This window comes from Lipophrys pholis (genome assembly GCF_963383615.2).
Source record: "Lipophrys pholis genome assembly, chromosome: 7".
In the NCBI taxonomy this organism is placed as follows: Eukaryota; Metazoa; Chordata; class Actinopteri; order Blenniiformes; family Blenniidae; genus Lipophrys; species Lipophrys pholis.
The window spans coordinates 21857498-21873555 of NC_137638.1; the positions used below are offsets into that span (position 1 = coordinate 21857498).

The 16058-nt window shown below is 42.0% G+C and overlaps 1 protein-coding gene across 2 annotated transcripts in view; it reads right to left on the minus strand.

The window, feature by feature from the left end:
• LOC308112593 (GDNF family receptor alpha-2-like) overlaps window positions 1-13372 on the minus strand; it is a 59738-nt gene extending 46366 nt beyond the window's left edge. For both annotated transcript variants that reach the window (XM_080468253.1, XM_080468254.1), the window contains exons 1-2: window positions 12661-13372; window positions 11021-11377 (exon numbers count right to left, since the gene is read on the minus strand). In XM_080468253.1, coding sequence (XP_080324379.1) covers window positions 11021-11377; window positions 12661-12703 — 400 coding nt within the window. In that variant the 5' untranslated portion in view covers window positions 12704-13372. The remainder of the gene's footprint in view (window positions 1-11020; window positions 11378-12660) is intronic.
• Between the last annotated feature and the right edge of the window lie 2686 nt (window positions 13373-16058).

The window sequence follows — 16058 nt, forward strand, 5'->3', positions numbered from 1 at the left end:
GTCATTTCCCAGTACTGGACTGGCTGATCATCAACTGCCTCCAACTAAAAAGTTTCCTCTTTCATATGGAAAACAGAAGGTTCATCATGATCAAATTATTTCCTTTTGAAGAGAGTATTTGTGCGTACGGTAATAGGGGGAGCAATTGAAGGACCAAACCAACAAGCAAAGCATCTTTTCTTTCTAACAATGTGTTGCCAACGCTGTTTGTTAAAAAAAAAAAAAAGAATTAAAAAATCAAATTAGCACTCAACTGACTGCGGCTTTCCCATGTGCCTGCTTCTCTGTAGGCCTTAATCCCACATTTAAAATTCATAGCCATTCGGTGTGATTGAGACAAACCCTCCAGTGTGTAATAGCTTTGCATTTTGATCCGAACAGAAACACACTGAGGGTGTTGTGGGGAAAGCTTGGAGGCCTGCTGCTACAAATGAGAAAATCTGAAACCTGTTGGTACAAGACTGCACTTCCACAACAAGTAATCAGTAGATCCAATCAATAGATATAGTACGCTTTGCTTATCAACATGCTTCTTGGATGTTTTCGAGAAAGATGATGCAAGCTGATAAAATGTTGTCTTGTAGCTGCTGTGATAATAAGCAAGGCAGCTGTGGAAGACATGTTTGTGTGTGTGTGTGAGTTTATTGCTGTTGTGTGGACTTAAATGTGTTTCCCTATTCACATTATGGAGTATACAGGGACTAGAGTAAAGACTCCATTGTGGGGATCATTACATTTTTAGGTGAAGACATGTTTCAAGGTCAGGCCAGGGTTAAAGTTAGGCAGCTGGCACTTACGGTTGAATTTACAGGAGTGGTTTTTTAAAGTGTGCTGTGGGTCTCCCCTGGGGGCCCATAGAGAGCTTCAGGAAGTATACAACAGCTGGAAAGACTGTATCGGTCAGGGCGATGCCTTTTCCAAGCACAATTTCCTTTCCACTTTGAATTATTAAGAAGAAACCATGGTGATAACGTAAACAATTTAAGCCGAAAGTAAAACTAGTAATTCTATCATTAAAAGACACATATTCAAAAATGAATTTATTGAAGTTAATCTATAGACTAATTGAAATTATGAACTAAGCTTTAGTGTAAAAACTTAGTTTGCATAATTACTGTTGTGTTTTTTACCTATCGATTTCCCCAGGCTTTAGCAATAGTATTTAAGAATTAGGCCTGAAACAACTCATCAATGTAATTAATTGAAATCCAGTATTAAAATAGTTGTCAACAAATTTAGTCATTGATTAGTTGGTTAAGAAATATTTTTTTACTGTAAGTGGCTTTGTTTTTTTGTTTTCATTTAAAAATAAATGTTCTTGCAGCAACCACAGTGTGGCAGTAATGAGCCACCCGTGGTTGTGCCCTACCAGCACAGAGGGAGAAGCAGTGAACAGCCAATAGTCTGCTTTGTTTCGCGTCACGTGTGTCACAGCACAGTCAATGCTCTCTGCAATGTGGTCGAGGCGGCTGACGAAAGGTCAAAGACACAAGAGAAAACAGAGAAAACTTTTAAAAAAAAAGGTGATCAAAGTGTGGGAGCACTTCACGCTAAATCCAGAAAAACGATTAATCAAGAAATCGTAAAAATAATCGACCGATTAATTGATTAGCAAAATAATCATTAACTGCAGCCCGATTTAAAACATTATGAGGCGTAACATTCAAATTACAACACTACAAAGCAGGTATGTCGTAAGAATTGGGGCTCCATTGTAGTTAAACCTCTGTGAAGTTCTCATCTTCCCACATTTTGAAACTTCTTCACTGTCCCTGAACATTCTGCATCATGTGCATGAGAGTGCATGTGCCGACGTTGACGTCTCCTGTGCACATTCCCAGCGATCAATTAAAAATCTGAATTTCAAGACAAGATTATATTCGCTATGAAATGCTACTTCAAAGACTTTTAAGCAAAAACATATTCAGATTATATGGTTTGAATTTATATTTGGGAACCAATCTAAAGCAAATAAAGGATATTGCGCTTGCCCATAGCACGACACGGCCGATAACAAACAGTGAACTGAAGGGAGGTTTGTATCGCGCCTTTTGTCCAAAGAGTAAAGAAATTCAACCTTAACCTTGTGTACATCTGCAGAGTGACTGCTCTTTGTGTGGTTCTACGTCACTCCATTTCATCAATATTAACAATCATAACAAGATGGAACAGCTCTGCTGGGCACCTACAGCTATTGACATCTAGCTCAGTTCGTGATTGTATCTGTGTTTGAGAAGGACAAAAAGAGCTGGCTGGAGAAAATAACAGATCGTCAAATGACAGAGGAACCTACAAAAAGAGAAAAAGAGGCAGCGCTAAAAAGACTCAGTTATATAAAGCCTTTAAGATCGTACCAAAATATATCACATTTTGTTTTGCTTTTATTGGCCTCTTTAGAAAAAAAAAAAGAAATAAGGATGTGCATCCGTGCATGTGTGCACATTTACTTCTTCCAAACTGTACGTCTCTCCTCCCCCCCCCCCGCCCCCAGCAGCCTTCCACATCTCAGTTCATGGTGGTCTTTATATTTCTATCAAGAGAGAGAGCGAGAAAAGGACTTTAGAGGCTGCAGGACTCGAGATTTCTCAGTATGTCTAATTACAACAATTACCTTCAAAAGCTATAATGCTTTGAAGCCTTTCAAGAGTTCAAGACTACCACTTACTCAGCAAACAGCCACCTCAACCTTCCTTCCATGTCTTTTTTTTTCTTTTCTTTTTTTCCAAGCAACACCCTCCGCCTGCGTTTCAAAACGAGAGGCAAATATTACCCAGAAAAGTGCAACGTTCCTACCAAGACCGAGGACTGGTCGTGCTGTTCGGAGAAACACAAAATGAAGGATGTTCTCTCTTTTGCCAAAAGCAAAACATCTTGTTGGGAGGTTGCTTACCATTTTGCTCGGGCTGCATCGAGCAGTGCAGGAGAGCCTTGCCGCGCAATCAGTCAAGAATCAAACGGCACATCAAATTTCATAAGCAGAACAGTACTGTGCCTTCTGTGGAGATCCTATAAAACAATAATATCAAACCACAACAGTAACTGTAGTTAATGAATTTTAAAAGCTTATTTAAATTGATGTTACAAGCCGCGCTGTATCATAAAATTGCGCAACACACTATAATCACACATGCCCTTAGGATGTGAAAAATAGCACAGCAGGAGGCCTTGTTGTACTTCATACAAAAAAAAAATTTTGCTCTTTGACAGTCACCCTGGACCCAATTATGCATTCATCAAGTAATAGGAAATTCTTCCCAGCTGTTTAGTGATAAGATGTTTTTAGCCACAGGGCAACAACTTATCGCTGTAATTAAGCCTCCGTTTGACTTCATTTGCTCTGACAGTGTGGAGCATGACCGGCACAGCTCAGACAATCGGGCCTTCCCTTAGTTACAGCACGCGAGGAATACTGCTTTTAAGTGGATTCACAGTCTTCTCCTTTGCCATAAGGGGTTTTTATGAAGCAGTTAGGCACCATCACTCATCCTTTTCAAATGCATTATCAATGAAGTTAAACTCCTGAGGTGATGGAAACGGTCCTATGGATTTTTTTCTGCGACATTCTTGGCAAACTGTTTATGGCTGGAAGCAAAGTCAATTTTAATAACTGTCATTCACCTTGTGTGTTTAAAGGTGCCCTATACGGCCACCCCTCCATTTAATATTTATTTCATATTGTCCACAATCTTTACTGCAGGCACTTTATAAAAAGGCCCACTCACTCCTGATAGATACTGCATATTACCTTATAGACATATTATGCTCCTATATTGAAACACAACTTCTGCTCTTACATTAATTACAAAGGAAGCTTATGACACAGCCTGAGCAGCCTGGAGCACAGTCGGAGGTCTGGAGCCCTGCTGGCTATTGCACAACTTCTGCTGGCAACAAAAGGTGACCGAGCCTTTGCTGTGAAGAGTTCCCAAAGTTTGCAAATGAGCTGTCAGTGAAGTTCAGCCTCATCAGACCAATATATTGTCTCGAAATAAACTCCAACCATATAACTTGTCCAACAGGAAACACTAGGATATGGAAAATCACATTTTAAAACATCAAGATTAAAAAAAAAACATTAATCTTTCCTCTCAACCTCCTCACAGTATGGGCTCAAGCTGAGATAAAACGGAGTGATACCACAAATACTTTGTTTTTTTTTTTCAAGAATTTGCTCTTAACAGAATACAAGTTGAGACATAAATTCAGTTAACGGCTCAGCTTTTGAAGTGATATTGACATTTTAAACTCAATTTCAAACCATACAAATAGAATATTGGATTAGCTCGGAATAATATTTCATGTCACAATTCCAATCCGGCGTGGCGTGGTGGGCAAACACAGCTGAGAAAATGACTGCTGAAATTTCCATTCTTCCCTTTGGCTATGCGAATGTGATGGTAATATAAAACGTTACACACTCGCTTACCTAAATCAGCGCTATGCTTGGTGTCAGATGTTAAACATGGACTACTGATTGGTATAAGCACTGTTTTTTGATTCTCGTCCTCCGCGCACGCGTTGAAGGAAACGCAATTAAATCAGAGGAGCGCTGACGGGAAATCTTTGATTGTTCGACATTTACAGCTTCATAACCTGCATCTCGGATCTTGACTGTGGATCTGACGTGACTTTGCACAAACAAACTTGGAAATAAGGGTTGGCTGAATGAAATGCATTTGAATCCTTTGAATTCTTCTCTGTGGAAGGCAGAAAAGGAGCGAGCAACTATTTTCACGATGCAGAGATTTAAAGGGAGTGACTGAGAGAGAAAAACAGGCCGCCGGGCCCGGTAGTTGAGCTCTATGATGTGCATTCATTCAACGCCGTTGTGAACCTTTTCTGGCAGGAGTGAGTCTTAATGCCCACATCATGACAGTATTCAGTGAGCAGAATGGCCCGTCACTCACTCTCACCTCTGATAGAGGGACTGAGAACTCAGTTTACTTTAAAAGGCTAATCTAAACTCCACCTGGCCCTGGTTTCAGCTCCACTGTCACACTCCTTGCAGGCACCACGCTGAAAGGGACTCATCTTGTGCAGTTCACCTTACAGTACAGAAAATCATTAGACACATTTACAAGGACAAACAGCAGCTATTTTGTCGCCATAGTTCACCGATACTTTTCACATTTTTGGGGAATGAAATGGAAGAAGGAGGCATGCAAAGGACGAGGAGGGGAAAGCTCTGAAAGACCTTATTGATCAGGCCCAGAAGCTATCGACAGGTTCCTTCCTCTGATGATGAAGTAGCCACCTACTGAGCACCGGATGGGTCTCCGGCGCAGGGAGGGAGAAGCAGGGAGGACATATTCAGCATGCAGGAGCCTGCTCCCCCTATCCCCTGACATGCCGGGCAGGCTGGAAAAATGTTCTGCTTATGACAGTGGATGGCTAAGGTAATGGCCGGTGACTGCTACCATTGCTCATAGTAATGATGGTTTCACCCAGGAATACTGTGTACTTTTGCAACACCCCCACCCTCCTCTGTAGTTTCACCCCCATGACTCTCTTGCTTCCTCTCACCCTTTCATTTTTCGGTTTTCTCTGTTTTTTAAACACCCCCCACCCCCGCCCCCCGCCCATCATTTATCTACCATTCTGCACTCGCCTTTTGCCCTCACCTCCTGTCTTCCCTCTCGTTCTCTCCATTACTCCTCCTCCCTGCTCGGGTCTGCACGATGTGCAAAGCATTATTTCGCTGTCCATTTCATGTAACCTCCCGCAGCATTAGAGGCCAACTCGTGGTATTAGAATGATGTGCTATGTATTCACTGAGTGACCTTTGAAGCACTGACATTCATAAAAAAAACACAGGAAATAAATCATTCCCCCAAACTGTGCGGTGCTCTCGTCATCTCGTATGAAGATACGGTCTCTGCTCTCACAATGAGCGGGTTCGGGCTGGATTGGAGTGTGGACGAAGCCATCCTCGCTCCCCACCAGCAGTGGCAGTTAGCCCCACTAATTAAACTGCTCTGAAAAATCTGCACAGAAGTTCTTCTATTCCTACATTGAGACCCAGGTCGGCATTTCAAAGCCTATAAAATAATATATGTTGAAGGTGCGGAACTTATCATTTGAATTACCAACTGCACTGCGAACCCCGCAAAGGTAAATTCACATGAGGCTGTGGATACAACTGAGAGAACCACAATATGCCGCCTGTGTATAGCAGCCAATATTTCTTTCTTAGTAATTACTTCTTTTATAGATTCAAACTGTTATATAGACCCCGTTGCCTCTCCCCGACACAGACATTCAGAACAGAAACCACTCATTATCCATCAATGACGACTGCATTGATACACTGAATATAGCTTCCATTTTCAAATGGAAAACACAATTAACAGGTCACAATTAGTGCAATTAATGGTTCATAGGATGGGGATTATAACACCCTTTAGCTGGGTTTTAAAGCTAAACAGGGTAGTACAGTAGCCTGAAGGCAGGAAATATTGATCAAGTAGGAAATCTGACCTCACGTCATGGCTAGAGGGGCTTGTTATTCAAACACAATCTCTGGGCGAGGAATGCGTGTTGAAAGTTAAAACGCTGCAGAGCTGAAGCTGCTGCCACCTGCTGAAATGTGTGAACCTCAAGAAGGTGCACCAAGCAACACTTGATGACAGTAATGAATCACAGTGCCGTGGTTGTCGAGGAGCTCTGAACTGAACTGTAACTCAGCGGCGATGTACTCTTTCAATGCACACATTGTCCACTGTGAAGCACCTCTCACTCTGTTCGTTATCGCCGCTGTGATTTACAGTTACATGTCGTACTCATGGGATATTCAGCTCAAGAGCTTTCCTCCGGGGCTGGACTTTTCTGGTGACTGTGGCTTGTTCAGGCTTTATGAAGGCTCTGCAGTTTTCTTTCATATGTAGGACCTTTCCACTGGACAATCGCAAGAAAGAGAGGTGACAGAAACATGTGTCACACAGTTTGCCACGGAGACTAAAGTGTGAACATGACTTTCACACCGAACTTCTCAGCTTTGCGGATGAGCTACAACAACTGCAGATATGAGACTGTCTCTTTACATCATTATCTGTAACCTCATTGCCCTGTTTCATCACTACAAAGGTGAAAAGTCATAATGAGAATTTCTTTTTTTAGTGCTTAATACTGTTATAACTTATCGCGGTAGTGCAAGCAAAGTGATGAAGTGAGTTCATAAGTCTACAACTGTATCCTGTCCATATCTGTAACTATATCTATTTCTACTTTCATATCCTCAACTATATCGAGTCATACATTTGAATTCTATATCTATCTGTGGGTATTGTTTTGAGGGGGGGTTTCACGACCCTCCAAAGTTTAAGACCCCCCCCCCCCCGAAATGAAACACCTTATCCTTGAGATCCAGTGTGAAAACAAAATAACAAAATGCTGTTTCACTGATGACAACTTCTGTGTTAAGCCCACTCTCCTCTTTCCCCGTCTCCAGTAATTGTGAAGCACAGCTGGCATCATTTCACGGAAACCAGCGACTGGCAGAGGGCGATTAAATAACAGGTTGACCGTCAGAATAGTGGCGTCATCACACTGCACCTTTGTATGTCTCCACTAGGTTACATCAGCGGGATTTAGTCAGTTACCGGTGATCAAGTGATTTGGCACATTATTTATGGACCAATGGATGATATTCGTATTTACAGGAACTGCCATTGAGATCCCGGTGGATTCAATAAAAGAAGTGTGTATGCCCGGCACCAGCCTCACGGATGATCTGCAGGTGCATTCAACAAATGTTTTGGCGTGAGCCAAGTACCTGAATACAGGATTTAATAAACTTTTAATTAACAGATGCATTTGTCGACAGCATCTGGAAGTCATAAGCAGGAAAAGAACTTTTGATGACGTGCAATGGCGAGAAGATTTTAGTGGGAAACCAACTGTGAGACTGTACAGACACACCGATGAGCCATAACATTATGAACATCTGCGTCGTCTCATGCCAGCCCCATACACAACAAATGCTCACTTGCTGCCTCATATGTACTAACTGACAGGTGTCATGATTTAAAAGAAATGTGTATTATTCAGTTCAATAGTCACATCTGTTACACTTAGAATTTTGCATATCCTCTATTTATCCTCTATCTTTTTTTAATCAAGATTTCCTCTCAAAAATTAAAACTTACAATGAGAAAGAAGATAAGCTGGGATAACACAGTGCTTATGTCTATATCTATGGATTTCTATATCGCCTGCTTCATCAGGCACATTTGTACAATCTATTGTGTTTCAGTAGAACAGCTCAGTCATAGATACTATCTTAACAGGTCATGATTATTACATTTTTCTTTAGATGATTCCAAAGAGTTTCTATCTAAATTCTAAGTAAATTTTTGCTATTCAGTTGGGCTGCATCATATCAAGATATGTTTCTAATATTCAGCTTCTTTTATGTACTTTTATGCACTGTAATATTCATACAAAGAAGCATTTTAAATATCTTGGCCACTACGAAAAGTAGCCACGGTCTTTGAAATTCTTCTTTGCGTGAATATAATGTCGAAGCTGTTGTGCGATGAATGAGTTCACGCAAACGTGCTCCTCTATTTCATACTGTTTGACAGGGAAATTAGGAATAAATTATTATAGTATTCTTTGATATTCATGTTCAAGTGCGCTTTAAGAAAAACTTGTGTTGCAGCGAATTAGTGGATGTCCAGTAAAAGTTCTAATCGGCTGACTTCTTCTCATATCTATGAACGCCTACATGATCGTCTATGTTCAAACATTCTCTATTGAAAAGTTCACACACTAACGTCTGTAGTGTGTTAACGCTGGCTGAGGCAGGCAGTTGACTGGGTGCTGTTTGTGTAGCGCAGCTCTGAGAAGAAGGTGTTGTTTTAATGCCAGTTCATCCGCCATCAGCAGCCTTCTCCTCACAGACACAATGGTTTTGCCTTGAACTCGCAGGATATGTTCATGACCCCAGTCAACATGGGCCATGTAAGACACATACCATGTCCAAGCCAGATAGAGATTTCTTTATGGCCTCCTACATTTCATACACCATTCTGACCTCAGGTTGTATAAGATAGCCGTATGTGCACTGTTTCGAAAGATGTTCATCCGCAAGCCATCAAGCAGACAAAACTCTTCTCACACAAAGCTTGAAAATTACCTCTCGTCTTCTATCTGGCTGTTAGTCATTCATGTCCTTTCACCTTTTATAGCTCCTCTTCTTTGAATGCCGAGTACCTATCTCTTCATTTTCCCCTCACAAACTAGTGTACCCTTCATCTCGCCACATTAACACAAGTAAAGTAAAACTTCCAGTCATATTACACCATATCTAACACAAACACTTGCATCAAAACCTCTCAGTTTTATTCTCAAACGATTTTTTAAAGTGGTTTAGCACCAGTTTGAGAGAGATCTGCAGGGATTCAGCCTTTTGTGTTTGTTTCCAGAGATGGATGTTGTACATAGATTGTTTCCAGTTAACAAAAGCCTGCTTGACTGCACAATGGATCGTGATTAGATTAAAGCTCCACTGTAAGAGCTTTTCGTTTGTGCTAAAGCGAGTTTTATCTCTGAGGGCGACAGGGCCAAAACGGGACAGTGCTGAGGAGCATTCTTCGGAAAGAAACATGCTCCGTGAAGGGCATCCTGTAGGCACGAGAGGTCTCTATCCTTGACAGGCAGACAACTTACAACATGCTTTCAAACACAAACACTTTGACTGATGCAGCTCTGTGTTAGTTAAAGGAAGGGGGAGAAGAGGAAGACAATTACAAAGAAAAAATTGTTGGAAAAAGAGAGAAAGACGGGAAGAGAGACAGAAGGCCTGGGGGGCATCCATGTCATTGCGTTTCCCTTGAACTCATGTCAGGGACCCTCTGCTGCCATCAGTCTGATGAAGTGTAGCTGGTGCTATGAGCAGTCAGCCCCGTGAATCTCTTCATGGATCACCACACAATAGCCCAGAATGCTCAAAGCTCAGGGAGTTTGCAACATTTCTGCCATTACCCCACGTGTCACCACAGCTGAGCACATTATGTCCTCCATGTATACATGGACATTTGACACCATCAAAGAGACAACATCTGTAAGGGTAAAAAAAAAAAAATCTCACACTTGGGTTTTGCCCCCGTTTAAGGCTGGCTCTCAGGGTATGTCATCCAATTTAGTCAGAATCTTTGTGCCTTTTACCCATGACGATGGACTGAGATTGATGTGAACCCATGAGGCTCCTTGACGCTCCATAACTGCCCCTTAACTCAAAAAACACAGGGTTTCATTGTTACATCAAGAGTGGGATTTTATGTCCCGCCTAAGTGGGCACATAAGGACCAGAGTACTATACAATTGTAACGTAATTATATGGTAAAATGGAACACTTTAGGTGAAAACCAATAAGTCTACCATAACAGGTCCATCTAATGTAATCCCATTATAGTTCCATTATATTTGAGAGGGTGAGGAAAGTAGGAAAGCATATATTTTTCATCAGGGGCTTCTGGGTATAACAATAAGAGTACAACAGGGAATAGGGCATCAACAATGGGTGTGGTGTACATCCTTCTTGGATCGCTCGGAAAATACACTGGTCATCGAGTTCGGAAGACACATTTAAAATAGATGTTATGATGCAGAAGTATACGGTAAGCTATATACATTAAGATCAGTGGAAGTATGTTGTGTTGTTCATCTCCTTGCTGCTGAATCTTTGCTGCGGCAGTGAACATGCATCTTGTTGTATGCGAATTATACTGCTCTTGACCACGAGGCTCATGCAGAGCCCAGCAATACGTACTCAATTATACCGTCGCTGAACATGATGTAAGCTGATTTCACAGCCACAGGGAGAATACAGAAGGAAACAAATGACACAGAGGACCCCAATTGTTCATAATGAGCTGACTGGCAAAGCAAGAAGTCCTAATTTCACATGAAACAATGTGTGGTTTTATAAAGGAAACTGGATGAGTTACAAAAATGTGTTTTCACATTGCTGATTTCAAGAGATGCAAAGGGATTTTTCTGCGACGCATCTGCCTCGTACCTTCAGTCAGTCCCATGTGGATGGTCCAGTAGTTCTGCAGACACTGCAGCTCCTTCTTCATGCCCCTCTTGCAGCGGCAGTCATACAGAGGACTAACCAGCAGCACTTCCAAAGCAGCCTGGCACTCCTTGTTGTTATCCAGCATGGCTTCCTTCTCCTTGCCCACAAGGCACTGGCGCATCACCCGGTACCGAGAGCTGCAGTGAGGGTTCTGGTTGCACATGTCACTCGCCTGGATGCAGTCCACCCATTCTGTCTGAGCGCCAGGCTCGGACCCGGCACCGGGGGATCCCGGAGCACCGCTGGCCAAGGACACGGACAAAGCTGAGGAGCCGTCCCAGGAACCTGCAGCCTCATCTAGGGAGGACGAGGAGATAGATGGTGGGGTGACAAGAAGGGGAATGTCAGAAATTGTACATGTGTATCTACAAATACACCGCAAACCTGCTTTAAAAATTATTTTGGTCATGCAACACATTGGACCAGGGATCCACAAACAGATCGGACGGCCTAACACATGCCCGTGCATGTCAAAGCATATATTTGCAATACAGCAACAACATTCCTCCTGGTCTAATCAGTTTTACACACCTCTATGTAGTTGTGTAAAAAAAAAAAAAAACAAACAAAAAAAAAAACACGATAGCTTTGCTGTTTTTAGTTTATATCTGGTGATTTAACTGCTCACCTGCACTGATTGCACTACACCTAAAACACAAAATGAGTCCAGATTGCACCTTATTATAAAAGTAACCAGTGAAAGGACTCAGTAATTGAAGCTTATCTCATGTCAATTGAGGTTTAATCAAGAACTACACTTAATTTGAATCCGGGTGGGTAGAGAATTAGTGTTCAATCAGTAAACAGTGATCCACAGAGCAGAGATTCAGGTGTTCCTGTTTGACAGAGAGTCGGTATTGACGCACAAAACCCAAGTGCAGACAGCTCTGGTGAAATGACAAGAGAGACCCCTTGTGGTGGGTTTTTATTTTTGGTTTTCATTATTCCGGGCAGCGGTGAGGGGACGTCAGTCAGAGCAGCGGGTGAAAGAAGAGTTCCGATAAAGTTGAGAGGAAAATGCTTGTATGAAGGGATTTCAAGTTTGACTTCTGCTCTTTTTGTGGAGAATCGTGCTGCTGAAACGTGCAGCTGATGTAAAGGATATGGACAATAATGATGCTGTGGTGGATTTGGTCTTATTCGTCCAATCAAACGCATATGTGAAAATGTAAAAATCAAGAAATGTCAGAGGTTTCTTGTAAGAAAAAGCTATGCTTTGTTACTGCAGTAATTGGCTCTTTCTTCACAGAATGGAAGCTTCTAGTGTTAATTCACCCATAATCCACGACTGATTTACGCACACGCTCAAGTTTTGGTTGTGTGAAAATTATACATGGTGTAATCAAACCACCCAGCTATAACATGAACACCTATCAGCATTTTTATGGCACATCATTAAAGAAAAAAAACCCTCATAAATGCTGTGCACCCTCAGACAGCTCCTGCATGAGAAGACGCTCACATACTAGAATTTTCATCCTGACACTGATCTCATAATTTATTTCTTTGACAGATAAATCCTACAATTTGCATTTTTTTGGGGAGGGTTTTCTTTTTTCTTCCGATATGCCACTTCTTACCTAAGAGGAGGAAAGCGAAGCAAACGTAAATCCACGACTTCATGTTGGCAGGAGAGATGAGTTGGGGTCCAATACGACTGATATTTCCACCTTTTGAAAGGTTAATTCCCTCTCTTCCAGATCCCGGACCCAGGTAGAAGGCTAACTGTACAAAATCAATATCCTCATTCAACTCCCAAATAAAGACACACCTCCCGGAGAGGGGTGGAAATCCTCGACTTCCAGTGAAATAATAATCCACAATATTTCGGGAAGGTAAAACAGATTGACCGCGAAGCACAAAAATCCTTTGATACTGTGAGAAAAAAAGAAAGAAGAGAAAGGCAAATGCCAATCAAACAGTCAATCAATCCATGAAAGCAGTTTCTCAGGGTCCGTCTGTGTTGCCTTCATAGCGACAAAAAAACTACTGAGACTTGATCTCTCCGCATTATAAGAGCTCAGACTGCGTGCTCCAACTGCCCCTTGGAGACAATTTGTCCCCCAAAACAGTCCTTAAACTGGCGCCAAATGATCTCTTCGTTATACCAGTATTTCTAACGAGGTAGAAGAACTCATCTAAAAGTGCTACAGTACGCTGACTGGCTTTTTTTTCTCTCTCTCTCTCTCTCTCTCTCTCTCTCTCTCTCTCTCTCTCCCCTCACCACCACTGGCTCCCCTCAAAAAGCTGCGCTCCTCTGGAGGGAGTGAACGCTCCTTTTTCACTGACTGCGTGCGCGTCGAGGCATCGCTGCACTTTATAGAGAACAGCTGCCGTTGCGCGCCGGCAGAGGGCACTGCGGCGGCCCTGTCGCTTGAAAAGCCTTCCACACGGAGACTATATAGATGGCACGACTGGGAGGGAAAGAAGGAGAAAAAAATAAAAAAGAAATCACACCGATGTTCTTGTAATTTTCCTGCAGGGACAAAATGCACCTGTGGCCTTCGGCATGCGGAATTATATTGACCTGACTTGGCCTGTGAGACATTTTATTGGTTTCCTCCACTGACAACTATAGGATTTTGTGAGAAAGCCTATGTGTTTTGAGAAACAATTTCTGTGATTCATAACAATGCTCTCACCAAATTACTATCTCTCTCATGAGGGAGTCTTACAGTACTGTTCAGTATTCATCTGCAGGAGAAGGGGGAGGCTACAAACGGCTGCAGATAAGAAAATGAATTAGGGAGAAGGAGCGTAATCATGGTGGGTTTGGACTATACCTTTCTGTGGAGAGTTTGGATGTTCTCTCTGCATGGGTTGTCTCAAAATTCCCACATACAGTCCCAAAAAATTCATTAGAGCCCATTTAATGGCTTAAGTGTAAGTGACAGTGTGTTATTGACCGCCACTCTGCAATGGACTGGCAACATGACCAAGATGCAGTGGTGTCTTATATGGATGAAGAGCTTCAGCATTATGCTTGGGGGGCTTTCTGTGGAGAGTTTGCATGTTCTCCCTGTGCATGAAGGGTTTCCTCTCCCATTTGGCTGGAATCCATAACTTGTGCTCATCATAGCCATCCAGTCAACCAACGCATAATGAATCTTTTCTTCAAGGGTTTTGCAAGGTCAAAAGGTCTCTTCACTCCAGGAATTCCTTCTAATCCACAGAAATTTGCAAACTGATTTTTAGCGATATGGTTCAAAGGTGGACGCCGTGATGGTGATAGAAATGTCACCATTCATTGCAGCAATATCCCAACACTTCACACAACATCTGTGTTTCCTCTGATGGAAAGAAAGATTAAAGAAAGAAAAAAATGAGCACAATGTGGCCTATTATATTTATGCTCGGAGGAAATGGCTCTGCCCGCAACCCGCAGATTCTGCCATTTTTCAAAGTGGCTCCACATTAAACAGAATGACTTTGTTGTGCATCATCGCTTAAATAGTGCCCAGAATGTCATAAATCTTTTTACAAATCTTGAAAACAAAGTCTCTATTTAGAGGTTTTGACAGTGACAAACTGCAAAGCCACTGGTTTATAATGATGTTTGACTGTCAGCACAGGCTGCCATCCAAGGGGGAAAAGAGCTCGCAGTTATAATGGCAACATCAGCCTCATTCTATATTGGCCGGGGCTTATTCTCGCCTCTCGAGTTTGAAACTGCTGTCATTATGAGGACACTGTAAGCATCACCCGCTATCCTGAATATCCTGCAACTGTCCTGAATTTGTGCCGCAGTGACTGATGAGTCTCTTCTTCGATTGTTTTGGTTTTTTAAGTACGAGTGCATATTTCAATGCTGAACCACAATCTTTTGCCTTTCAAGCGTCATTTCAAACACCCAACCAATTTCATTATTTTATTTTAGCAAAGAACAAAGGGTTGCTCGAGCAATTTCCCACTGAGGATTAGTTGCACAAACTGTATGAAGTTTACAGTTGCTTAAGCAGAAGGCTCAGAAGGAGAAAAAAAAAAGACATTTCTAATAAGACAAGAAGGAAAGAAATCAAGAGAGAGACATTAGCTGCAACTCAGTGAATAAAACAGCTACATTTGTATAGTGAATTCTTATTGAGGATTCACATTATGTCTATTCATGATGGTGCAATATGGATAAATCCTCTCCTCATCCTCTTTTTTTTTCTTTTCTTTTCTTTTTTTTTTTTGGGCTTGTCAGGTCCGGGGTTGGATTTTATTCTTGTTGACATTGCACGATTCACCCCCCTCCGTGGATATTTAATTGCTCCATTCTGACTTCATAAAGCATCTGCAGTTTTTGCACGTGTACAATTAGAGAGAGCCCGCAGAGAAACAGACACACTCGCATGGCTCCATGCTCGTACACGCTTCCATAAATAAGCATACACTTATGGGTTACTGGAGGAAGCGCACGCAGACAGACGAGCACACATACACACACACAGACACACACACACACACACACATATAATCTATATGTCAGATAACCGCTCTCCCACAAGATGGCTCAAAACCGTGAAGATAGGGAGTGACAAATCTGGATATTGAAGACATTGTTCTCGCCATAGAGGGAAATCACTCGCTGCCTCTGAGAAGTGTGTCTAATATGGTGAATATAGATGATATCATTATGAATTCATGGGATATGAAATAATGATACAGATAACAGTCAAAGTTAACACTCTGCGCAATAACTTGTGCTTAGCGAGACAGCAGGGGGGTTTGGGAGTGAGCTCATGCTTACTCTCATGGGTCAAATAAGAGCTTAGACAGTCTGAAACTGTCACCTTGAAAGCAGGACAGACGAACTTGCATACAAATGTGTAGGTATGTTTATTTGTGTTACAGTGTGCTTGACCGCAGCTCGATCCAGGCAAACCCAACACATCTAGCCATTCGAGTGTTAACTATCTAGAGAAACACCTTGAACGAGACATTGATTCTCGAGCTTTGTGTCTCAGCCTGTAATATTCCAAATTAAAAGAGCATT